The 25,296-nt window shown below is 40.7% G+C and overlaps 2 protein-coding genes across 2 annotated transcripts in view; one reads left to right on the top strand and one right to left on the bottom strand.

The window, feature by feature from the left end:
• The window catches only part of LOC115407139 (uncharacterized), a 28,568-nt gene extending 17,106 nt beyond the window's left edge, over window positions 1-11,462 (top strand). Inside the window, exons 64-90 of the mRNA XM_030117498.1 lie at window positions 1,899-2,113; window positions 2,209-2,294; window positions 2,449-2,576; window positions 2,674-2,799; window positions 2,900-3,090; window positions 3,178-3,269; window positions 3,797-3,936; window positions 4,094-4,218; window positions 4,321-4,447; window positions 5,121-5,336; window positions 5,603-5,773; window positions 5,918-6,064; window positions 6,175-6,224; window positions 6,320-6,452; window positions 6,557-6,639; window positions 6,722-6,848; window positions 6,983-7,173; window positions 7,434-7,524; window positions 7,648-7,768; window positions 7,978-8,159; window positions 8,262-8,417; window positions 8,511-8,644; window positions 8,739-8,872; window positions 8,963-9,057; window positions 9,547-10,375; window positions 10,844-10,876; window positions 11,026-11,462. Of these exons, the coding sequence (XP_029973358.1) occupies window positions 1,899-2,113; window positions 2,209-2,294; window positions 2,449-2,576; window positions 2,674-2,799; window positions 2,900-3,090; window positions 3,178-3,269; window positions 3,797-3,936; window positions 4,094-4,218; window positions 4,321-4,447; window positions 5,121-5,336; window positions 5,603-5,773; window positions 5,918-6,064; window positions 6,175-6,224; window positions 6,320-6,452; window positions 6,557-6,639; window positions 6,722-6,848; window positions 6,983-7,173; window positions 7,434-7,524; window positions 7,648-7,768; window positions 7,978-8,159; window positions 8,262-8,417; window positions 8,511-8,644; window positions 8,739-8,872; window positions 8,963-9,057; window positions 9,547-10,375; window positions 10,844-10,876; window positions 11,026-11,120 (4,218 nt within the window). The 3' untranslated portion in view covers window positions 11,121-11,462. The remainder of the gene's footprint in view (window positions 1-1,898; window positions 2,114-2,208; window positions 2,295-2,448; window positions 2,577-2,673; window positions 2,800-2,899; window positions 3,091-3,177; window positions 3,270-3,796; window positions 3,937-4,093; window positions 4,219-4,320; window positions 4,448-5,120; window positions 5,337-5,602; window positions 5,774-5,917; window positions 6,065-6,174; window positions 6,225-6,319; window positions 6,453-6,556; window positions 6,640-6,721; window positions 6,849-6,982; window positions 7,174-7,433; window positions 7,525-7,647; window positions 7,769-7,977; window positions 8,160-8,261; window positions 8,418-8,510; window positions 8,645-8,738; window positions 8,873-8,962; window positions 9,058-9,546; window positions 10,376-10,843; window positions 10,877-11,025) is intronic.
• A 2,112-nt stretch (window positions 11,463-13,574) lies between these two features.
• LOC115406428 (calpain-1 catalytic subunit-like) lies at window positions 13,575-23,812 on the bottom strand. Its single transcript, XM_030116474.1, has 22 exons — window positions 23,564-23,812; window positions 22,870-23,126; window positions 22,621-22,690; window positions 22,102-22,220; window positions 21,736-21,869; window positions 21,471-21,645; window positions 20,394-20,468; window positions 20,107-20,192; window positions 18,758-18,832; window positions 18,500-18,660; window positions 18,068-18,234; window positions 17,960-17,971; window positions 17,673-17,881; window positions 17,526-17,571; window positions 17,231-17,299; window positions 17,082-17,139; window positions 16,750-16,811; window positions 16,471-16,539; window positions 16,276-16,354; window positions 14,909-15,025; window positions 14,722-14,774; window positions 13,575-14,472 (listed from the first exon to the last, which is right to left on the bottom strand). Exons 2-22 carry the CDS (start codon window positions 23,104-23,106, stop codon window positions 14,446-14,448), a joined length of 2,100 nt encoding a protein of 699 aa, XP_029972334.1. The 5' UTR covers window positions 23,107-23,126; window positions 23,564-23,812; the 3' UTR covers window positions 13,575-14,445.
• Between the last annotated feature and the right edge of the window lie 1,484 nt (window positions 23,813-25,296).

Below are 25,296 nucleotides of genomic sequence, written 5' to 3'. Positions count from 1 at the left end.
CAGTATGGAGTGAATGAATAATGCAATGTAAAGTGTCTTTGAGCGTCCTGAAAAGCGCTATATAAAACCAATGCATTATTATTATTACTATCCATGCACAGAGAATGGTACTATATAAATATTAGAGTGCCTTCTAGCTGTCTGTCTTCATTGTATAAGTCCCTCTGGTGTATGTAAAAAAAAAAAAAAAGTTAGTCTTTGCATGTGACCCAGATGATGATCTGAAGAAGTTCTGGCATTGAACAGTCTAAACTGCACAATGTCTTTATTACTATTGAGGTGCGCATGTGCAGCACCAAGTCTGTTAGAAGAGTAATGTTTTCTACTTTTACATAAAGCAAAGAGGGAGCAACACAATTCACTCTGCATTCAAAAATTTCAGCCTTCACTGACTCTGAATGCTGATGTTTAAAACAAGTGCAGCTGGATTTGTTAAAATGTGAATCCAGCACAATATCACACAAAATGAATATAAGAAAACAACATGGGCCTAAAATAGGAGAGACTAAAAACTTTTTTTTTTTTTTTTTTTTTTACATAGTGAGGTGAAAATCTGACTTCAGGCAGCTGAAACCTCATAATTCAAGCAGCACAACAATACAGTGTCATATATAAATAAATGTTCAGCTTACCTGTTTTTGAGTTGAGAACAAGCAAATGCTGCCAGTAGATTATTCAGCCTAAAAAAAACACAAGTATTAGCAGAAGTGTAACACAACAGAGCCACATAGTCCAAAACAAAGGTTCTTTTCCAAAAACCAGGGAGGTATTTTGTTATTTACCTGACGGTTTCGGCAGCTGTCAGCTGTCTTCTTCAGACACTCACGTGATGTTGTTGTGACGTATCTTGTCAGCTGATTTATACAGGTTTTGGCGCTATTCTCCCACTCGTGGAAGCGGGAGAACAGCGCCATCTGCAGTCTGTTCTCCCGTTTCCACTAGTGGGAGAATAGCGCCAAAACCTGTATAAATCAGCTGACAAGATACGTCACAACAACATCACGTGACTCTCTGAAGAAGACAGCTGACAGCTGCCGAAACCGTCAGGTAAATAACAAAATACCTCCCTGGTCTTTGGAAAAGAACCTTTGTTTTGGATTATAACTTGGAAGACCAATGAACCTTTTTGGACTAGAGCCACATAGGTCTTAAAAGTACTTAACTTAGCAACTTGGATCATTTACCTTGATATTGCTGACTATTAGCCAGCTAATTAAAATTACCAACGTTTTACAACTTGAAATTTTCACCTTACAGCCAAGTTTAATTCACTACTTCCAGGAAATAACAGCAGGACATGAATACTCTTAACCAGCAGGGGGCGCAAAAAGCCTGAAAACAAAAACACTGAAGGATATTGATGAAAAGTGTCAAACACTTGTGGCAGTACTGTCTTTTGGGTTTCTACTAAACCCACCTCAAATTCAATCATAGAAATTAGCATTTTGATTAAATTATTCATAGGTTCGCTGTCCAATCAATTATCTTATTGTGTAAAGCTGCCTCTTCTAATACGGTGGTGACGATGGACAAATCCCAGCAACCAGTGTAGCATTAATCTATGTATGTCCATGCCTGCACCTGCGGACTCACAGCATTAAACACTTTCAGTCTGAAGTTTAGACTTTCTCTGTGTAGCTATTGCAGATCATGCCATTATATGATGATATATCCATATTCACATATCAATTTTAATGCATATTGCAATCTTATTAAATAGCGCTTTGCATTGAATTTGATCTTGATGATTGAGATTCGACTGTGACTGTGAATTCTAGCTATGGCAGAGAGATATCATTTGAAACCTTTTAGAGACTTATTTACAGCTGCTATGATTTGTAGTGAAATGTGTAAGATGGAGCAAACACTTCATTATTGACTGTATAAATGCCCTCCAGGTCCAGTCAGCCAACTACACACAGGAAGTGAGATCCGGCTTCCTTCAAGAAGTTGTCGACAGAGGCAATCTGTCCTCACCGGCCATCAGCGATGCAGAATTCCTGCAGTGGCTCAGGTCTCGACTGAGGCCCCTCCTGGTTGACCTCTCTCCCATGCTGGTGATGCCTTTGTTCAACATCGGCTTGAACAGGAGTTGTAACAACAGCCAAGAGATGTAGGAACAAGACCTGTTAAAAGTTCACAAGTTGGAAAATGTTGTATATTATTTGTGGTGTTTGACGATAATTGTCAAATTTCATCCAAATTTAGAATTGCAGTTCTGGACACCCTGCGCATGACACTCAGCAACGACACCCAAGAGGAGGTCATCAGAAACATTCAACGCTCCCTCCAAGGTTTGTATCACAGACTTTAAATGCCTGGAAAACTCATCAGGATACTTGAACCTGAGAATTTTTTTTTTTTTTTTCCTTGATTGTAATTTTTATGGTACCTCAGCCGCAGCTTTCCCTCGGATGTGTATTTTAATCACCGTCTCTCTGAAAACAGGTCCTGTGCCACTGAGATGTTACAGCGGCGGAAGCTTCTACATCTTTCTGAGAGAAACTTTTCTCAGCTTTGGCTTTCCGAATGCATCTGTGTTTGTGTCTCTTCTGCCACCGATGCGTGAATCAGAGGTAAAAAAAAAAAAAAAAAATGAAGAAGTCTTGAAGGAATATAATAACAATCAATTCTTCCATGCAAACATCGACTGATGCTTGTTTTTATCCCCAGCTGCTAAATACCATCAGCACCTCTGAGCTGGGTCAGTTCCTACGACTTCCTAATGTGGTTGGTAACGGCTCTGACCTCTGCCAAATCTTCAACAACTACAACGACACAATTGCTTTCCTGGTGACGGTGCGTGTTGATATCACCGTTTACCACACACGATCACTAAAGCGACAATTCATCTTTACCGGCTATTTCATTAAATGTGTGACGATGTGTGTGCCATCAGGAGGACGTTCCAGATGACGTGCGGATGGCGATCCTTCCCTGTGTGTGGCCTCTGGCGCTGAGCAGCAACAACAGGTCCGAAGCTTGTGCCTGGTTCGACGTGCGGTTGAGAGATTTCCTCCCATTTCTCACGAGGACCCTCATCAGCTCCACACAAGTGCAGGATGCCTCTTGCTTCGCCTTCCAGAAGTTGTGAGTCTCTGTTTGTCAGCATTCATAAGATCGATGAATGGATTATGCCGATAGGTGCTAACCTTGACATGCTTTCTCTTCCAATAGTGTGTCTTTCATGGGAAATAACTTCACATACAACAACTCTGATTTTGGAAGAAGTGACGTTTACGCCACAATTAGGATGTACTTAGGAGGAGGTAAGCTATATCATGAAGGCAATGGGAACATTGAGATCATTTACACAGGGTAGCTCTGTATGGGATTTCATGCAATCACCAATCGATTGGTTGGTTGTTTTGAATCTGTAGAATATGTTGATTCACTTAAAGAACCTGCTGTTTTCTTAATATAATAAATTCTATAATTTATTTGAAATATTCTGATCACAGAATCACAGCTGCACACCAGGAACAGTCCAGGTCCAGATTTGAGTATTACACAAGTATTTCATCAAATATCTACCAAATATGTTCTGGCATGTGTAATACATTTCATAGTTAAGTTATAAATGTATGTCCACAAACTTTAGCAAAAAACAGTTTGAATTGTCTCACACCTTTAGATGAAAGCAAAAAAAAAGCAATTTATATAGCGCTTTAAATTAACCACAGTCGACCAAAGTGTTGTACAAAAGAATAAATAAGATGTGAAGTACAGATCCAGTTAGTTTGAAGGGAAACCCAAAGTCACATAACATCTCTTACCAAAACTATGATTTCTCCAGGTTCCCAAGGCTCTGATGCCAGATGCTTTGACGCCACTGATCCCGAACTAAACTCAACAGCCTGGTTTGTAACAAATGTCGGCAACTTTATAACGTTTGCTTCTGCGGAGGACCTCGCCAGCTTTGTGCCCCCAACTCAAGTCAGTACTCACATCGTATCTGCAGAATCTCAAAGACAAAAAAATCTGACCAATGTCAATATTTCTCCTGGATTAAATGCATTTTCAATGTAATAGTGTAAGGTTTGTCCTTCTAAATTTGACTATTTGTGTGTTTTTCTTCTTTTTTTCCACAAAGCTTGGGACATTCTTGGAGAATCAAGCCAATCTGGAACTCTTCAACAGCACAGCGATCCCTCAGAGTGCCACAGATTACTACATCACACAGCTGTTTGAGTCAAACCCAAGCTTCAGCGTTCTCAAGTGAGCGTCCACCTGTTGGAAAAGGAAAAATTTCATGCAGGATGTTGTGGATAAAGAAGTGTTTCGCACATTAGATTAACTGGAATGTTGTTGTTTTTTCAGTCTTCCTGGCCTTCTCCTGTGCTCTTCTGAGATCCCAAGTTCAGCCTTTACCGGTTTGAGTGAAGCTGACACCATGCGCATCTTGCAAAGGCTGAACAACTTCTGTAGCGGAACAAGTGACCCCGAGGTACCAGATCTGAACCTCTTTAATGCAGAAAACAAACCTGAGGCCTCTCAAGACCTTCTGTCTATGCAACATTTTAAAAACACAGTTTTACTCATGAAATATTCAATAGCAAAAACAAAAAATAAAGATAAGAAACGGTGACATAATTACAAAATTTACAAAACTGAAAACTAAATTAATGATTTATTTCTGAAACATTAAAGCAAGAAAAGTTTATATTTTTGGTTTTATTAAATATTAAAAACAATGCAAAGACCGACATCGCACGTCCAGAATTATTTCAGTCACTAAAGAGTTCACTATTAGCTGTTGATGTCAAATCGTGACAACAATCAAAACAATAATCCACAAAAAGTCATTGCATAACCTGATGGTCTGATGTACCTCCCCATCCATAAAAAATAACTGCAGAGCTTAAACAGCTGTTCCGTGTAGCCATCACATACATAAATCCGTAAACCAGATGGTACTATTTGTAGTGATATTTAAGACAGAAGAAAATTACCAATGCAATAAATGCTAAATTAAGAGTATCAGGTCCATCATCACTACATATCATGTATTAAAATTACAGAAGTGGCTTGAATGATGTTGTTATACATATGAGACTTAATGAAGGACATGGTTCACCTGTTTGTATTAATCATCTCATCTTTATTCTTCCACTCAACAGGTGTCTGCTGCTCTAGCTTCCAACGTCCAGAACATTGGCGCAGAAACGCTCGCAACACTCGGCAGTGCCAGTTCAGGCTTGACCACCCGCCAGCTCGCGACACTTTCCCCGGCGGTGGCCGTTTCCGCTCTGTCCTCCCTGGGACAGGTCACCTGGAACCCGGGGCAGGCCAGCACGCTCGTGCAAACCATCTCTCAGCCAGGCTCAGGTTTGGAGGTAAGAGTCCCCATGAAAGATTTAAATACATTCATGTGAGTCGGGAAGGTTCAATCGTTTAAAAGTCATAAGGATAAACTCTCAGTGGCGTTCAGATTTCCACATTCAAAAATCCTGTGACAAGATATTTGACACATATGTTGTGTTATGTGGATTTACATAATAAGCTTTTCTAAACAAATTAAAAAGAAATGTTCAGTGGCATATGTCTTCTGACTGTGAAAACTTTGTCATTTGGTTTTAATGGATACAAATGCATCACACAGGTCAACAGTGCGTCTGCCTTGGTTTCCCTCGGGACGGTCATAGTCGGAGTTCCTGCATCGCTGATCGAGAACATCCCACCTGAGGAGCTGCTGAGCGTCTCCACTAACCCAGCATTTGTTTCCAACATCCAGAGTGCCTCAGCAGTTGTACAGCAGACCTTTGTCACACAGGTAAAAGGTTACCCTCAGCTCCTACTGTGTCATAAAGTCCCTTCAAACGTTTCCATATCTGAGCACTACTGAAAGAACAGTTGACACCACAAGACAAATACAGCTGTGTATTTAACTTTTCGATATATGTTTCCTGCTAAATAGGTTATTACTGCAGACCCAGATCCAACCAGTGTGCTGGCAAATGTGCCTGATGCTGTGGCAACTGACATCCCTGCATCCCTGCTGGGATCTCTTCCTGCGAACGTCGACATCGGCCTGATAAACCAAAAGACGTGGACATCAGACCAGGTCAGCGAAGCCAATCAATCATCATTCCACGTTGTGGAAATCAAGCACTTTATATTTGGGCTGAAGTTTCAGAAGTGAAAGTTGGAGGTAAATATCTTTTTGTCTTTTAGGCGGCCATCTTGTTTCGAGCACTGGGTGAAAGCGAGTTTGACGCCGAGCAGTAAGTCAGCAAGTGCCCCGACGTTTCCTGTGTTTTGTTTGTTGGTTGGTTTGCAAAGAGAATAAAAACCTGTGGGTTTCTTTCCTCCTCCAAAGGGTTTCCCGATCCTTGTCAAGTGGTTTCACATGTACCGCAGCCCAGAGTTTGACGAGAGAAAGGATCAGGCAGCTGGTCCGAGCCAATCGGCCCAGAAAAAACAGAGCAAACGTACCTTTCCAGGAATCACAGGTAGAACAATTTAATTTCATCAAGAAAAGCCTCTAAAACTGGAAATGATTGAATTTTTTTTTTTAATCTCACCAAAATCTTTTTTGTTTTCTTTTTTTTTTCAGTTGACTTGCATGTACAACCTGCTCAATGGAAACCTCTCTCAGGAATTCACAGACTATCCTCCAGGCATGCTTCTTTACTTCAGGTAAGTCTGTCTCCAAGCAGTTTATCACACGTTTGTGTGCGTTCAGTACCTAATTTTGCCTTTCTGTATTCATTTACTGTAGTAACGATGACGTCAAGCCAGAAAATTGCAGGTCATACTTTGCTGCGCTGGGTGCTGCGGACTTCTCCGTGGCCTCGCCTGTTTTGAACAGGGCCTCGACGCTTTTCAGCCAAGCCAGGGAATGCTTGGTGAGGACCACGAAAATTAAGTGTTGCCATCAGTCAATCAGTCAAACTCATGATGGATTAATGAAGGAAATGTTTTAATTGCTGCATTGTCAAAGAAAATTTTTTCACTGTGATAACATGTTTCCAAATTCTAGAACATTAGCGGCACAAATCTGAGCAGAGAACAAGTGGAGGGCGTGGGAAGCATGGCCTGTACTCTGGACAGCTTGTTAATCAGGAACGCAGATCCTTTCATCCTGGAAACTCTCCAAGTCTGCATCGACTTCTCCGACAGCCAAGTGGCCGCCATAGAATCGCTGCTGCTCTCCGGGGAAACACAATTCGGGTACAGAAAATGCATCAACGCATTCACTTTTTTTTTTTTTTTTACTTTCCCAATACAATGTCACTTCATGCAAGCCACTAGAAAATGACAAATTTAGATGTAATACCATTAGTAGTTGTATCTGAATGAACTGCATTTATTCCTACAGTCATAATTCTGACATTATATTCAAGCCAGCCGTATTTTTCACTATTCCATGTAAACAGTCCCAAATCAGTTTGTACTGACCATACTTATATAAGCTGCCTCATTCATTTCAGGAGTGTCAGTTCTTGGAACGAGCAAACACTGAATGACCTCGGAATCCTTCCTCTGTTCCTCACAAGAAACGTCTGGGGCGTGTTCCCATTTGTACGTTTGTGTTCAACTCACATTTGTTTTTTCACTTGTTCTTTTCCCCAGATTTATTCGAAAAACCTTTTAATTTTTGCCATGCAAATTTGTGTAATTTGTTTTCTTGATGTATTTTTGCAGAGAACAAGGAGAAGGTTCCTTAGGATCTTTTTGCCCGAGCTGAGAATGAATCGCACAAGCAAAGTGAGGTTGAGGAGGCTGTTTTCTGAAGTCTCCCCTGTACGAATAGCACGAGGAGCAGGTAAATGTGCCTGATTCCTTTAACATAAGAAAAGCTGAGACAGGAGCAAACTGTCAGTTTGGATAAAAGTTGTCTGAAAGTCTCCATCGGGAGAATGGAAATGCTAAAATATTGTGAGATATTTAGTGAATTTCACTGTAAATACATTCATGTTTACAAACTCAACTCACCATGACCTTCCTCTCTCTACTTCTCGAATGTTTGCTCAGGCTGCACCGTGGGCAACATCACCCAGGTCACAGTTAGCGACCCCTCCTTCCCCTTGGGCTACGATGCCACACAGTTTGACCTCTGCTTGGACGTCCTCGTTCTGATGGACAACCTCTACTCCATCTGTGCGAAGGTGGATGATGATGTCTTCCAGAGCATCATAATACAGAAGCTCAATCAGGTACATTAGGAGAATCTTGAAATTTGAAGTAAGAGTCAAACACTGTTTCCACCCTGAGATACTGATCCATTGTCCACTGATTAAAACCCTCCACTTGTTCAGGCATACCCATCAGGAGTTCCAGACCAGCAGGTCCAGGCGCTTCAGTCAGTCTCTCGCGCGGCTTCACTCGACGACATCTCGAAGTGGAACATCACCTCTATTGACACCCTGTCAGCTCTCATGAACGCTAATGATGGACCCTGGGAACCAGCACAGGTAAACGAAAGATTCTAAATCCTTGGACTTCTGTTTTTCTTTTTCATATACTCACTGTTAAACATATATATTTATTTCATTAATGCTGTTCAGAGCAACAAAATCATCACTATGTACCTGAATACTCCTGGGACCTCTCTGGGCACCGCGGAGTTGGACGCCATCGGCTCCAACGTCTGCTCACTGAACACCACCACGCTGAGGACAATCAGCACGGACAGCATGAGGTCAGTGTCAGCATGCAGCTACACGATACTCCAGGTTATGGTGAGAGCAACTGTGGATACGGATGTATAACTGTTGACTCTTTCATCATGTCAGGAATGTCAAACCTTTGGACATCGACACATGTTCGGCTGAGCAGAAGAGCGTCCTGTACGAGATCAGAAACGCATCCCTCAGCTCACTGAGATCCGATTCTGCCATCTATTACAGTCTAATCAAAGGCTTTGTCTGTAAGGATTCACATCACCAGTTGCTGCGACTGTTTAGTGGTCTCTCTGACAGATGCTTTCAAATGTCCTGTTTCTTTTCCGTTCTCATAGGTGGGGCACCCCCGGCGGACATAGAAGCTCTCTCAACAGAGAATGTCAACATGGATGTGAATGTTGTCACAAGGCTGGCTCCTGCTGTGCTTTCTGTAAGATGTTTTTTTATTATTATTAGTTTTTGAACATTGAGCCATTGAACATTTTTCTTTAATCACACCACCTCAATAAACTGGAAGTATTCATTTTGATCCAGTGATTGCTAAAATGTCCTCACGTGATGCCAAAGGAATTCACAAAGTATTTATTTACAAGTACAGATGCTTAAATTGGTCATTTTCAGCTCCTTCAGTGCCAGTAACTGTTACCGTCACCTGCTTTGATTGTCACTCTGGATGATTTCAACAATGACTCATATAAATGTCACAAACCCTTTTTCTTCTAATCTGAAGAATGTGGGTGTTAAATCAAAGTATTTCTGCAATAATCACACAAAAGATTCCATGTCATAGAGATAGAAATTTTTAGTGGATTGTTCCATGCCAATGACAAAAAAGAGCAATGTCTTTGAATCTTTGACAACTTCATTCCCATGTTGTTTTCAGTGTTCGATCATCTTTTTTTCTCTTTGAAATGCACAGAACTTGTCAGTGCCCACTATGCAGGGTCTCATGGGAAACCACCTGCCAGATCTGAAGACGTTTGAGAATCAGAGTGTGATCAGATCCTGGCTGAACAACCAGACCCAGGAAGCCCTGGACACACTGAACCTGAACCTGAACACCAACAGAACCACTGGAACGCCTGGCTCCAACACCACCACACCCGCACCCTCAAACACCACATCATCCTCAAACACCACCGCACCCGCACCCTCAAACACCACCGCACCCGCACCCTCAAACACCACCTCATCCTCAAACACCACCGCACCCGCACCCTCAAACACCACCTCATCCTCAAACACCACCGCACCCGCACCCTCAAACACCACCTCATCCTCAAACACCACCGCACCCGCACCCTTAAACACCACCTCATCCTCAAACACCACCGCACCCGCACCCTCAAACACCACCTCATCCTCAAACACCACCGCACCCGCACCCTCAAACACCACCTCATCCTCAAACACCACCGCACCCGCACCCTCAAACACCACCTCATCTTCAAACACCACCGCACCCGCACCCTCAAACACCACCTCATCCTCAAACACCACCGCACCCGCACCCTCAAACACCACCTCATCCTCAAACACCACCGCACCCGCACCCTCAAACACCACCTCATCCTCAAACACCACCCCACCCGCACCCTCAAACACCACCTCATCCTCAAACACCATCGCGCCTTCACCCTCAAACACCACTTTGAACACATCCCCAAACATCCCCCCACCTACAAACGCAAACACAATCTCAATTACAGCTCCATCCACTGCAGGCAGCAACGGAACAGCAACACAAGGTAAAAATAGAGGTGGTGTGTGTGAGATAAGTGATGTGATGGCAAGTTTTGGTATGAACGAAAAGGATGACGTGGGGGAGTTACTCCGCTAAGGGAGTTACACGCCCACCTGGGGGCAACTTTCACAGACACAAGATTCTGTAAACCTTTTTTTTAGTTTTTGAGCAGATTAGAAAACTTTTCCCAAAGCAATCAACAAACTTATTCCCACTTATTCTTATCATCCAGTCCAAGTTGAAAGAGGTTAATTTCAGCAGAAACAAGTATGGCTGGATTGCATGGCTTCTACTCTTTTTAACCACAAGAGGGCGGATTCATGCCACATTACAGATTGAGAGTCAGACATCTGTGTTTCTGACTTGTGTAGTTTGCCCTGATTTGCTATATTACTGTGTGATTTGTAGTGGTGTATATGAACTAAAATCTCAACATCTGTTTCATTGTGGTGCAATCTCATCTCATCCACAGGCACAGCCACAACTACAACAGCAGCAACAACAGGTGAGAAGCTGCACTTTAGCCATGTTGTACTGTTTAATTTGGTCCTTTAGCTCACACTTTCCGGCTATGACTGGTACAAAATCAAATTTCTGAATCATATGAATGCTGGCGTTGCAAGTTGGCTCTAACATTCTTGATCTGATTTCCAGCTACATCGCGTGCAGACCCTTCAAAGCGCCCGGCACTCATTTGCCTGGCTGCTGTGCTGACAAGTCTGCTGCAGTTCCTACTCCATCTAAACTAAACAGAGACACAAGCTTTGCATCTTCATAATTATGTTATAAATCATTTTCTGTCGAACTCTCATCTTTTGTGATTTTGATTAATAGTCTTTTTCTTTCTCTGCCTGTTAAGTGTTGTATTTTCGCTTCACTTTTTTTTTGGAAAACCGTTTGATTTGTATGAAATTGTTTGGCTTCAAAAATCAACAAGTTCAAATGTTTGAGATTATGATCAATGACTTTCAACATAAAACTGCTACAAATAAATTATGATGTATTATCATTTTAATCATGCTATGACAAGAACGATTTTAAATGTACTGCTCGCTCTTTAACTTTGTGCTTCTTGCTACATAAAACACACACACACACACAAATCAATAAAATAATAATAATAAAAAAAAATGCCATGAGTTCAAGTCTCTTTTTCAGGTTTAACAAAAGGTTTGAATACCTGAAGTCTTTGAGATTAAGCTGATGCTCTTTTTTTAAAAGAAAGATTCCTTTTTTGGGAAAAGTGAGTCAAAACAATTTATTGTGGTTTTTAAGTTTTTGTTCAAAGTTATCACATGGTACCCTGGTCCAGTAGTTTGAAGAAAAAAGATGAAAAGGAAAGTTAGTGCCTTTTCAAACTGGATTGAATTGGACTGAATTGTTGTGACAGCGCGTGCTGGCAGACATGATTGACGTATCCGTTATTTTTAAAAATGGAAAGTGACAGCGACCACAGTGCTAGTGCTAGCAACAGCTCGGCAGCGCAGGGCCCAGAGCCGTATCAGTTTGAGCCCATGGCTCAAGCACTGGCCGAAGCCGGTGCTACTGCAGCCGAGGCGGACGACGCTCTGCGGGGCCGAATGGGAGGCATCTGCTTATATAGGGCTGTACTCGATGCAGGAGCGTGGGTTGGATGCCGTCATCCAGCCAACCGTGAAATTCAGACGTAGTGAATGCTGTTAAACCATTTGGGGCGGTAGTGAGACGGTTTTTATCACAAAAATAGGATTTTAAACAAGTTTGCACTGAATTGTAAAAGTAATGTCAGAAATGAGTAGACAACAATATAAGACATGCATTTATAGTTTATCAGCAAAAAAAAAGTGATTTGGGGGTTAGTTGTTCTTTAAGCACATTTGGAGCGCTTCAATTCTTGAATCCTTGAATTCTTGAATAATTGAATCACACCAGAGCCTTGTAGTACTTCAAGTTTGGGTGGAGATGGAACATTCATACTTCCACAAATCGATGCAGGTCATGCAGCAATCAAACCAAAGTTCATTTTAACAAGAAAACAACTTAAGAGCTGTCCCTGGCTGATATCTGGACTCAGGTATTCCTGAGTCCAATGAGTTCTTTTTAAATCCATTAGACAAAGGCTTTTCCTCATCGTGTTTAATAATTGTTCTTAATATTAAAACAGGAATAACTGAAATAGTTTCTATGGTTTTATAGGAGCAACCTAATGTGGTTATCTAATATTGTAAATTAGATGCAGCTCACATCATATTGTTAATTATGTTTTGTTTTGTGTCTGCGTGTGTGTGTGTGTGTGTGTGTGTGTGTGTGTGTGTTGAGGTGGAAATTTCTAATGAGTGCATGCTTAACTGTTTTGCAGTGCTTGGATTTATTTGTTATAAATAACCATAGCTCTCACACACTCAGACGTGTGGGGAACCGCAAATGCTTTGTCTAGAATTTACTTTTCCTGATAATCTTAGCGTAGCAGCTGCGGGCACTCGTGGGAGTCTTCCTGTGTCCAGCCCATGGCTGGGTGCAGTCGAGGCCCCTGGGAGTGAACGTGGCAGATAGTTATTAGAGGCTTGCACGCCCCTGCGAGGGCAGAACTCACCCTGTTACTCTGTTGACTGAGTGACTTCTCCTGCTGTACAGCAAAATAAAAGAGACCAAAACGAACTCACCGGCTGATGCCCTTTGTTCAATAAAATTGCCATAACAGTGTGTGTGTGTGTGTGTGTGTGTGTGTGTGTGTGTGTGTGTGTGTGTGTGTGTGTGTGTGTGTGTGTGTGTGTGTGTGTGTTCTTGTATTTCTATCCTTGTCGGGGCCAAATGTCCCCACAAGGATAGCAAAACGTGGAACGACGTGCCTTGTGGGGACCTTTTTCCGGTCCTAAGTAGGAGAAACAGTGTTTTCTTGACCATGTTGTTGTTACTGAAAAAAGTAAAAGTGCAAAAACATTTCTTTAGGGTTAGGCTTTGTTGTGGTGTGGGTTAGGGTTAGGGTAAGGGTCAGGGTTAGGGGCTAGACATGAATGGGAGTCAATGGAAGGTCCCCACAAGGATAGAAATACGAGACTGTGCGTGTGTGTGTGTGTGTGTGTGTGTGTGTGTGTGTGTGTGTGTGTGTGTGTGTGTGTTGCATCATCTCAAATCAAAACAAATGATCACCTACACTGGTATGAATGGTATCTGCTTTGACAACTCACTTATGTGATCAGCAAAGGAACGATTCACTTCTCTTTTTAGCAGTTAACGCCTTTATTTTGCAAAGTATAAAGAAAGAACAAATCAGTCATAAGTGGTATTAAAATTTCAACAACACAAAAAGTATAGTGAAGACACCCACTCGTGATCTAATCCCACTGCACTGAGGGCACAGTGGCACCATTAGCTGTCAAGGTCATTTGTTTGTGTGAACATGCTGATAGTTATATATGAATATCAAAAAGAAGCTGAGAAAGATCACATTTTAAAACTGGACAGTGGTGCTGTATGAACAGTTTACAGTTCTCAACACTTATGAGCAGTAAAACAAAACTGTCACCACTCAACACTGCAACGTCCCCCCAAAAACCCTCTTAAAATGAATAAAGACACCATCGTACACAGCGTTTACTTACAGCAGAAAAAAAAAAACCCAACAGCCTTGAAGTACTTGTAAAATCACCCAAAAAAGCCTCTTTATACATCTATGATTTTATGACCAACATGACCCTCTGGCCTAATAAATGGTGAAGGACTCCCAAAACTTTGGAATATTAGCACAATCAATGGCTATAGTGGCTTGTGATGAGGTTTGCTACATCCAAACAAAGTTAAGTCTACGCAGAGTTAATGTCTTCATCAACATTCAAGTCCCTTTTTATACACTCCTTGAGCTTGTTTTCAGCATTTGCAATAAATGCCCCAATTTTGGGGGGCCGAGGTTGATTTTTGGTACTCATGAAGACACATTCATTTTATAAAGTGGTTCTACTGTTTTCATCATGTAAAAAAAAAAAAAGAAAAAAGAAGGAGTCTGCAGAGAGGTTAAAACCTTTGTTTCAGCTCAGTTTCCTAATTGGAATGAGGTTTTCCGTCTCTTCTAGCCTGATGATCATCTTCACCGTCAAGTTAAGCGTACATGGTGAGTTGCAACCACTGGGACCAAAAACAACAAACAGTCAGTCATTCAATTGTAAGCACAGGTTGGATCACTTGGAATTTCATTATTATTATTATTATTATTCCATTTAGTACAAACAAGACCAGAACTTTAAATTCAGTGTCCAAAATGCAAATAAATCTTTTTTTTTTTTTTAACACTAATAAGGGTAGCTTTATTTAAAAACAAGTTTGCAGACTGTGACATATCTTTAATAAATGTGGAGAAAAAAAAACTGTTGATACCTCTGATCGTCTGAGCAGGATTCCCATTCCATCAGCCATCTGATTGTAGGTTTCTGTATTTGAAAATGATAATATAATAACAATAATTTACTCTTATTTGTATCCAGACACAAGACTGATGAAAGTCAATGACAAGGCTGTTATAGCAACAGAAATCAGAAGTCCCGAGAATTCCTGCTTTACGTACCATACATGCGTTCCAGGCGGAAGATCAGATTGACGAAGCTCTCCAGTGTGAAGCGACCACAGGAGTTGCGGTAACGCATGACCACCACATTCAGCACGACGTCATTGATCCTCATTCCTGAGCAACATGCACAACATAAAATGGTGACTTTGTGACGCTTTGTTGGCTACTTGGCTCAACTCTTAAGACTAAAAGTTCCTAAAGACAAATTTAATGAATGACATTTAAATTCATTAGTTAGCACATACAGAGAAAGATTAGTCTTAAAATTTCCTTCATTCTGCATTTCAGTAGACAAACATTATGTGAAGAACCATTAAACATTCACACACACAAAAAAAAAAAAAAAACACTGTATTTAATCATTTGCTGGATCTTTTTTTGTTTGTTTTGGTGTCTATTTGTTGTTTTAGCTTGCTGAACTGCTCCAGCCCTGCCAGAGTTTCAGAAAAACTCTGCTGGATTGAGCGCTGTACTCAGTAAATCCTAGAGGAGAATGTTTGAATCTGTTTAGGAGCAGATTTGATTCCATGTTGAGACTCATCGCTGAATCAGCAAATATAGCCTGACCTGCTGCTGCTGCTGCTGTGGTCAAGATGGCTGAATTCTGTGTTTGTTAGACTCATGAAGAGAGACAAAAAGCTTCCTTCTACGTTTTAATTGCCATTTTTAATAAAACACATAAAATACTTCAATTATTTTTTTGGGAGAAGGGTGTATTGTGTTTTAAAAGTTTCAGATTTTTGATTATTGCCAATAGTTCATCAACAATAATTACTATTAACTAGGACTGTCAGAGTTAATTGCATTAATTGTGATTAATTAATGTAGGGATGACTAAAGATGATTATTTCTTTTAAATCATGATTAATCACATAATTAGTCTTAGGGCTTTTTTTCATTTTCAAAACCACATTTTTAACATAGACATTGTAATAAGTTGGTCTACATGGCATTTTATTTTGAAAGAAAATCCAGGAACGTCAAAAAGGAAATTCTTTCTCCATGTTTGATTCCCAATCAGATGCTGTGGTAAGACATCAGCCACTGCAAAAAGTCGTGATGCTTGAACTTCAACAATTACTTTAAATTTACCTTTTAGAATGAATGTTTGGACTGATGAATGCTTTACGTTCTGGGCTGAAAACTGCCTTGAAATGGAAAACAACAGAATTTCAAGAATGCAATTCACAGCGTGATCAACCCTGTTTAACTACAGAAATAATAATGTGATTCATTGTGATTAATTTTTGACGGCCCTACTATTAAAACACATCACAGTGCAGAGACAGTAAAAATAGTTGAAAATATTAATCATTCTTTTTTTGCATTTTAAGTGACTGTAAAAAATCAAGAACAGCAGCTACCGAAGGCGGCGATCACACTCCTGAGTTCATCCACTGACAGGGTGTCTGCTTCAGACGCAGTCGAGCGAACAAACATCTCCTGTGTGAGGAAGGAGCCAGTTGGTGGCATGTCGATTCTTGCATTGTTGTAATTATACATTACTTATTTGGACCCATTTCCTTTTTTCTCTTTTTTTTTTTTTTTTTCATTTTCACCTTGTAGCCAGATATCTTCTTCCACAGGAGGATAAATTCTTCGCCAGTCAGCGTGCCGGTGAGAGACATCTTGTTCACACAGGATTAAGGTTTTCAAGCTGAACGTGTTGGTTCTTGACCTTTTACAAGTATTAAGAAGAAAAAAAAACAAAAAAAGGACTGACAGGTGTTTTGCTTGTACAGTGCCAGTGTGTTATGTAACGACATTCACTGGGAGAATCTGTCGAAGCACATTGGCAGCCGATGGCAGCAAACACCAATAAATACCACAGAGGATACATCTGTCAAAGCAATCAGGCTGCGACAGGCGTCGATGCTGAATCCTCCGTGTTTCAGCTGTCCTACAAAAAACACAAAAAACACAAATTGGAAGAATATTCATTTTTCTGTGAAAGTAACTGTACAGTGTTACTTTCTCTGTGATTCCAGGTCGGTCATATTAACTGACAGGCAAGAATATTGAAGCAATTTTTTTCTAAACTGATTTGCAGTCCCAGCATTATCATTGAAAAAAAAAAAATATAAGAACTTGAGCGTTCAAACCAGCTCTCCATCTGGGCAACGATAAATAATTAAACTCTGACACTTTTGACTATTTGCACTGTCCAAACCTTCCAAGACTTTGTTGTTCAGGAGCGTCTGCAGCTTCTCAGCATCAACTTCTTCATACTGGAAAGGAAATGATGAGCATGCCAATCAAAAATACGACAACGCACACATCTCAGAGAGAACAACCTGCAGTTTAAAACACAAACGTTACATTGTTTGAGAACTGGCGGAAGAAGTCTCTCCTGCTGTGTTCGTCCTCAACGGGTTCGTCGGCTAAAGGCTGAAAGATCACAATAAACAGACTTATTATGTCAGTGTAAGTGTTGAATGGTAAAAGAATAACTGATTAGTTCATAAACACTGACACCTTGTTTGATCTCTGAGCCAAAACAATGCATTACTCCACAGGCTTTTCTACCCAATATTGGAGGAAGATGTAAAACAAATATTCAGTAAGTATTGCAGTAAAATCTGAACATAAATCAGTATTTTTGAAGGTCAGTCACCTGATCAATGTCCATGTGTTCATGATTCATGCCACCAGCATTTTCACTGCGAAGAAGCACAACAGGTCAAAGTTAGAATGCTGTGGACAGCTACTCAGCAGTATCTCTGACTTTCTGATAGTTTGATTTTAGAGGGGAATCGCTTACTGGACGTGGGTCTCCGACTTGGTGAGGATGGTCAGGATGAAGGAGGCGGTCTCGTTGGGTTTGAACGTCGACGGCACGATCAGGTATTCCCCGGGCTTCAGCAGCAAAAACTCCATCACCTCACGCCCGTTCACGTAGGTTTTGGTCTGGGCCACTGGGCTGGTACTGCTGAAGAAATCTGCCTGGAACTTCCCCTTCTTTCGTGAGCACTGGAACACCGGCGAAAAGAATAGTTAATCCATATGGAGCTCATTTTAATGTCCAAATTGTGTAAATAATCAACTTACATGTTCAGGCACCTGAAAAGGAATAAGATGAAGAGGATGTTATTTTGCTGTGAAGAAATTTAGATATGTGTACAAATATAATGGAGCCAATAAAAGAGAGTGTGCTACCTCAAATACAGAGAATCCGATGTAGAGGTTTTTAACCATCCGTCTCTTCCTCTTGTCAGGCTTTTGCATCAGAGACACCAGCATGTTTTTTTCACCCTGTTTTTCGGCACATCCACCGACGAGCTGCTCCACTTTCACCCGGTACTGTGGGTTACACCAGAAGGTGTCTGCAAAGCCGAGAGGGAAACGATGAGGCAGCGGGTAAAAATTGTGGTGGAACTGCTGGAACGCAGACAACAAACTGAGAGGGCCAAAACGACAACAAAATGGGTGAAAAAAAAAATCACAGTTGTTTCTTTTAAGTACTTTTAAAGCTACCTCCGGGAGCCAAAGTCCTGTACACAAACTAAACAACAAAACAAATGCATGCATTCAGACATATATAAAGGTGTCTTTGGATGTAAAAACAAACAAAATGAAGCAAAAAAGTACCAGTGTTATTCATGCAGCCTCCAGCGGTGGAGCCAGCGATCCATCGGCCCTCGTAGTAGGAGGTCTTCCAGTGACAAGACTCACTTCCATCCAGGAAGTCAGGACACATGCAGCAGATGTCGAGATCTGAATAGAACTGAACAAACTCTTCCAGGGACATCCTTCAAAAGAAACATCAGAGGAAATGTTTCATATTGTGTTTTTTGGGATTGAGTATTTGAATACACTGATGGGCTTTTGCACTTCCAACACGCCTACCAAAACTCCCCATCGTCCCGCACCGACTGACACATCGCTCTTTCCTCAGGACTCACGGTTTGCCAGCGAGGGCACCTGTGAAGACGGAGCAAGAAGAAAAGACAAAAGATTTTCTCTCAGCATTAACAGGCAATTTCAAAAGTGTTCATTTGAAATTACTGGTTACACTTTGACTTGTTGTGAGATACCTTGAGTCACATTATTTGTCTTTTCACTTCCCGACATTGAATTGTTCATAATTAATCAAGACTGAGTTTATATCAACGCCTCACGCAGACGTAGAAAAAAAAATCTAAATACTTAAAACATTGCTATGGACAAACAGTCCACAGCAATGTTGCAAGCCTTAGTTAAACAAGAGCAAAAGGTGCAGAGAAGAGTCACTTGTCTTCACACAAACAGATAGTTGTAGATATTGCATTGCACATCAGAATGAACTATGCAAACTTGAAGGCGATCCAGTATTTTTAAAGCTTCTCATGGGCAAGTGGAGTCAAGTCTGCTCAAAACACTGACTGCCACTCCCTCTGCGATGCCCACTTTTCTCAAAATAAACTGGAACTCAGTAAGACCTACGGTGTGTCTGGCATTACAAAGCTTGGCTGCATAGATCAAAGGTCATTTGGGGAGTTTTACAACTCAATAATTATCTTCTTCCTGTTCACCAGGTAAGAGTGATCAGAAAAACTGAACACTGTAAGATAAAGAGTAGATGAAAGTTTTATAGAACTGAGTGACACTAACTTAATAATGGTTCTTCAAGTTTTAGAAATTCTTACAGGAAAAGGCCTGAAGACTCATGAGCTACTTGAAAACAGATGGTTTAAAGAATTACTAGTAACTAATCAATAAAGATTAAAGACTTGTCCTGGTGCGAACATCAGGATGGATGGTGTTTCATTGTGGATGTTCATGCCTTGCTATTGGACCTTGAAACATGCAGTCTCCCACAACTGTGGCGTTGTGCGGGTAACATGTCAACATACCGGCATCCTGAAAACCTGAAAACTGGCCAAACTACTCTGTGAGACTTGGACTTCTGAGGTTTTCCACTTGTACAATTTATAGAAAGGCTCCTCTCACGTGTGCTCAGCGTGCTCAAAAATATCAGACCATGTTGCCTTGTTTTCTTTTCAACAGCTAAATTTTTTAAAAAAAAAGCTGATTCACATCTAAATATGGTGAGTACCTTCGTGGCTCACATAGACATTTGTATTATACCAATGTAGAAGTTACCATAAAGAAGATTAACTGTCTTTCCGACAGTGAACCTTGGGCTTTACACTATTTCATTCATTGTTTGAAAGTGCCAACAAATTTTCACAAAACAGAGAAAGCGTCTCCCTCACTGATCGCTCCAGGCTCCTTTCCACTCTCCTTTGCCCCAGGGGTTCAGCAAACGCACCAGTCTCACGATTTGTCCTTGGCTCATGACCTGATCATCAAGAAAAAATATTTTAGAAACCAACAGTTTACTTCACATTGAGAGCAATATATGATTTATCACCTTGCCCCATTTCACCAACATAAAAGAAAAAATACCTGTTTTTTAAACACCACACTAAAGGTTTTTAAACCTCTGTTATGTAATGTTCTTAACTGTAAAGATAGTTTGTGAAATCCTGCAAAGCCTTACCTCTTTTAAACCTGTGATACAGTATGCATGACCTTGGACCAGTCCATTTGGTAAGACAGTGTTGGCAGAAGTCTCCTATAAATGTAGAGATGTGAGAAAAAGAGCAACAGATAATAAACACATCACAAATTAAGAAAATCAGCGTTCGGTTTTCTGTACATTCTCAATGAAAGGACTCAAAACCATGCAAAATATCCACAAGTCATATCAGTCAACAAGTGACTGACATCCTGTTAACTCGTGTTTACTAGAATGCGGCTCATCAAACGAAATGTGTCAGATTTTAATGAGTCATTTGACTGAGATTGTTGAACTGCAGTTCATCGACAGCGAAAAGGTTGGCGTGACGGAGAATCTCTGAAGTGAGACAGCGGTTACGGATAATGGAGGACGAAAAAATAAAAACAATGCAAACTGTTCTGTTCTGCAAAGGTGTGTCCGGAGAGCTGTCATGACTAAAGTTTCGATGTTGTGTTCTCTTTAAAAAGATTTAATAAAATGCAACAATTTTACATAGTAATGACATTAAGCCAGGCTGTTGCTTCATTGCTTTTTAGGCTGTGAGGGAGCAGTTCGGACACACCTATCTACCACATTATTATACTGCAAGCTTCTGCCTCGACATGCTCTGACTACTGACATTATCTACGAAATTCATGACATAACTTATGATCTTAAAAGGTCAGGTTGCCGTGAGAGTCTCATGTCATTACGAAATTCCTGAGCTGAACCTGTGCCAGTTTTTTTTTTTTTTTTTTTTTTTTTAATTCAAGTCTTCAAGTCAAGTGTGTGACTTGCCAAAACTCCTGTCAGTGCATGTGAGCCAAAAAACGGCCGTCGACAAACCCACCATTTTAATTTTGAATCAGGCAGTCAGGTGGATTCTTAATTACAGCCACATTTTGTTTGAGTGCTTGAAGTCACATGGGATTATTCTGACCTTAAACCAGAAGAGAATTTGATCCAAGTTTAATGTGGTGCCAGTAAATTGATATGGCGTTGACGAAGCATCGACACCCCGGTGTGTTTATGCGTTAATCGCATTAAAAAAAAGAAAAAGTGGTAGTTTGTGCTTACGCCCTGCGGTGTGCCGCAACCCATCAGAGACCTGCTTCGTCCAGCTCTGGACATCATCTCCCACAGCTCTGGAGGGGGATGCTGCAGGTCAATGCAGAAGTGAACCCCTCCAGTGAAGTCCACCAAGGCTTCGGCGGGAGTCCCAGCATTCATGTCTGAGTAGGAGCCGCACACCCTGCACACAAGCAAGTAAACCGTGAGCTATAGCCTTGAAAGAGGCCTCTTATTCTGAAAGAATAAGGATTTTTTCCTTCTTCCCCCATACTTAGCATAGGCTTTTTCCAGCAAAGCAGGCCAGAATTCAGCTGGATCTGTGGAGTGGACAAAGATGAGTTGTCCATTGATTGTTGGAAGCTTGTCATCGATGATGACGTCCACCCATATCCCAAATCTCCAGAACTACAAGAGAAAACCAAGTATTAAAGAAAGTGAATGCACACCGCATACTGTACATGGCTAAAACTATTAAATTATTTAACTATTAAACTTTAAATAGACGCATAAAGAGGTCACCTGGCTCTGTCTCTAGGTTATAAAGTCCAGTCAAACAACAACAGTTCATGTTGAATTTCAGTAAAAACGTTCATCAAAACAGTTGTTTCTTCTCAGTTAGAAAAGCAAACGTGTTTACCCTGAAGTGCCAGATCCCGCAGTAATCGTTATCAAAGGTTTGATCCAGAGGAATGACTTGTTTGAGGATGAAATCCTGGAAAGACAGAGTTGCTGCAGATGCCAGAAACCAGCAGTTTCCTGAGTATAAAAACAAAGCATCATTTGTATTGGAAGGTTTACAGTTCAGCAGTATTGTTGAGACACAGGAAATCAATTTCTATGCATATATTTAATGATATTGGCACAAATTTTGACTGGACTCTGCAGGACAGTTTTGCTGTACTAATGCTTTCTCCAGCACACAAAGAACATATTGATAGATGAGCATTTTTTTGAAAATGTACATCCAACATGACTCTGCAAAGTTGTCAGAAAACATGCCTGAATTTGACCAGCAGACAAAATGAAAGCATGAACAAATTATTCAGAGGCTGAATAAACCAAACTCCTCTGTTGATCTACTTGCACCTGTGCCACGCCTTGTGTAAGACAGGAGAATGTGTATGCAGCAAACACAATGAAGTGAACTATTCCTTACCAAGCATGCCTTGACCGAAGTCAAACCTGGAAACCGTATCAACAACCAGAGCAGGATTTGGAACGATTTTCTGAAACAACAGAAAATAAAGAACATTTTCATTTTCAAATTTTCAAGATTTTAACCTACAAACACATCAAAATCCAATAATTTTCAACCTCAACTGCAATTGTATTCAAATCATCATCATCATCAGCAGCCTTTTTTTCCTGAGATGTGATCAGGTGTGATTTTCAATGTGACACTCACATGTGGTCTCAGCCACACCACCCTGGCCAGGTCTTCAGGGGACAGCAGGCCCTCCCCGATGGTCTCCGAGTCGGGAGGGAACACCTCATCCACGAACCTCAGCTTCATTCGTTGACAGTAGCGCTTCATCTGTCTGAAGTCTTGTTTGAACAGCCTCGCGGGGTTTTCGATAGTCCCGTAACCATCTTTCAGATGGCGTGCATTGATGAGATTCTTGCACACACCGTGGGAAGGCATTGCTGCAGAGTGGAGTCGAGCTTTGAGATGAAGAAAAAGAAAAAATCAGGCACAAATTACTAAAACATTCACCTTCACAATGATTTTTTTGAGCTGTTTGTGGTTTTGGGAGGTGATCGTACAGACAAATCATTTCCTGAAAATGGAGAAGAAGTGATGCAAGAAACAAGTTTGACAACAAGCTGTCATTATCATCATCATAATAATGATTACATAACCACATTGTTTTGTTGTGCTAATCTGCTGTTTCACATCCAGAGAGCTTGTTCCTCTTACACACCTTTTAAGTACGATCATTTTTGTTATCCACATTCATTTTCCTGCAAAATTTAATATTCACTTTTGTGAGTTAAGGACAACAACTTTCAGTTGAGATCTTATGTTTCCAAAACGCAACATAAAAGAGCAGAAGCACATGCGCTAAAGCCCTCTGAACTCCCAAATGTCTGAAACTTACCTCGCCAGGTGAGACGGTGCTGAGTGTGGGGAGATCAGCAAGTCTGGGGGAGGAAATCCAAATACTTTTATACCGTCTGCAATCGCCTGAGGCTCCTCGTCTTTTCTTAAGCCCCACCTGAGGAAAGGCGTTTATTCAGACCTACTGTTACAGCATAATGCAGAATCGTGCAACAATTCAATCTCAAAACAAACACCAGCTCTCTCTGGCGGTGTGTCCCTCTTCTTTCACTTGTAAAAATACCAACACTTTCTACTAGATCGACATCTGTTTTTCCCAAAAGCATGCTAGACTTGTACAAGCTGCATAATTCACCTGTGGTTTCTGTTAAGGTATTTATGGGTGGAGTTTCTTCAGAAACAACAGAGTGAGACACACAAAAAATACATGTTATCAAGTGTATTGCAAAGGTGACAGATATGCTGCAAGGTTTCCTTAGAGTAGACAAAGCTAATTGATACACACACACACACACACACACACACACACACACACACACACACACATATATATATATATATATATATATATAGAGAGAGAGAGAGAGAGAGAGAGAGAGAGAGAGTGAGAGAGAGAGAGAGAGAGCAATTTTTTATTTATTTTTTTTTCACTTTTATGTGTTATCTCTGTGGCAACTTTTTTGACACCTCCTGCTTGAAACCCAAAAAGTCAGAGGGATCATGGATAAAGATGGATGTTTACAGAGTGCTGACAAAATGGACAAAAAAAAAGAAGTCAGAGTTATATTAGTTTTTGCATGACACCGCAAAAATGATCATGATCATTTTCCCCATATTGATCGAAATTGGCAATTCAGTGATGATGCCAGTTTGAGGATCAGTATCCTGATAATACCTTTAAACTGAAGAAACCAAAACATTCACAAAATGAACTTAGGGTATAGTTTATTAACGTAACATTATATTGTAGACAATACTATAACACTAGACTGTACTAAAACTATAGTTGTAATACCATACTGAATTAAGTACAACAACACTGTAAACGTGCACAGCATGACATCTAGTGGCCACATGTTCAGGGCTGAGCTCACTCTGAATGCCACCGTGGCCTTTTCAGATTCTGCACAGTCAAATTTTTGTGGAAGAGGGGTCTTGTAGGAAACAATCGGTAAACAATAAATGCAATGCTTGCTTTATTTTGCAGAATGAAAGAAAGGACTATAGATGCATGGTGTCGTTGAGTCTGGCTCTGATACTTCCTGTGTGAGTGTTGCAGCAGTTTAACCACACCATAAGAAAACATGGAGTCATCAAATGTTTGCACAGTGAATTGTGGCGTAGTGAGCAAGATTTAGGCGATAAGTTGACAGAAGCAACAATACTTGGCACACAATGCCCCAATCAAATATCATTTAAGTTTACTTTTTTCCTCTACGAAGTCACGTGTTTGTGGGTGGGATATGGATCAGCTGCATAAAGCTATTGTTACAGAGGGTAATGGTTGCTGATAAAATGTTCCTCACCTGTAACCATGGAAAGATGAAAAGAAATTAATCATTAAATTAGATGACTGTTAATATTTTAATAATATTACCGGTATAATATTTGCTTAACCTTACAAATAAATGAAATAAAATATTGGAATAGCTCTGTCACCTCCCCCAAAAAAAGATATATTTCTTTGTCAAAAGGAGGCGTGAGCTGTGAACTGTGGCAGCAGAAGCTCATACTGCATTAATCCTACTCACAGTTCTGTCAAAGTTTATGCGT

The sequence above is a fragment of the Salarias fasciatus genome, chromosome 19 (genome assembly GCF_902148845.1).
Source record: "Salarias fasciatus chromosome 19, fSalaFa1.1, whole genome shotgun sequence".
In the NCBI taxonomy this organism is placed as follows: domain Eukaryota; kingdom Metazoa; phylum Chordata; class Actinopteri; order Blenniiformes; family Blenniidae; genus Salarias; species Salarias fasciatus.
The sequence above is the reverse complement of the archived record's forward strand: the minus strand, read 5'-3'. Positions and strand labels throughout refer to the sequence as shown.

Excerpts from the sequence above, each read along its gene's own strand:
- LOC115406428 (XM_030116474.1), bottom strand. The coding sequence starts at position 23,106 with ATGCCTTCCCACGGTGTGTGCAAGAATCTCATCAATGCACGCCATCTG. Across the intron at positions 17,300-17,525 it reads AACACATGGACATTGATCAG|CCTTTAGCCGACGAACCCGT; the intron begins GTGACTGACCTT and ends GTGATCTTTCAG. Across the intron at positions 15,026-16,275 it reads GAGTGTGATCGCCGCCTTCG|GAATGAGGATCAATGACGTC; the intron begins GTAGCTGCTGTT and ends CATGTTGCTCAG.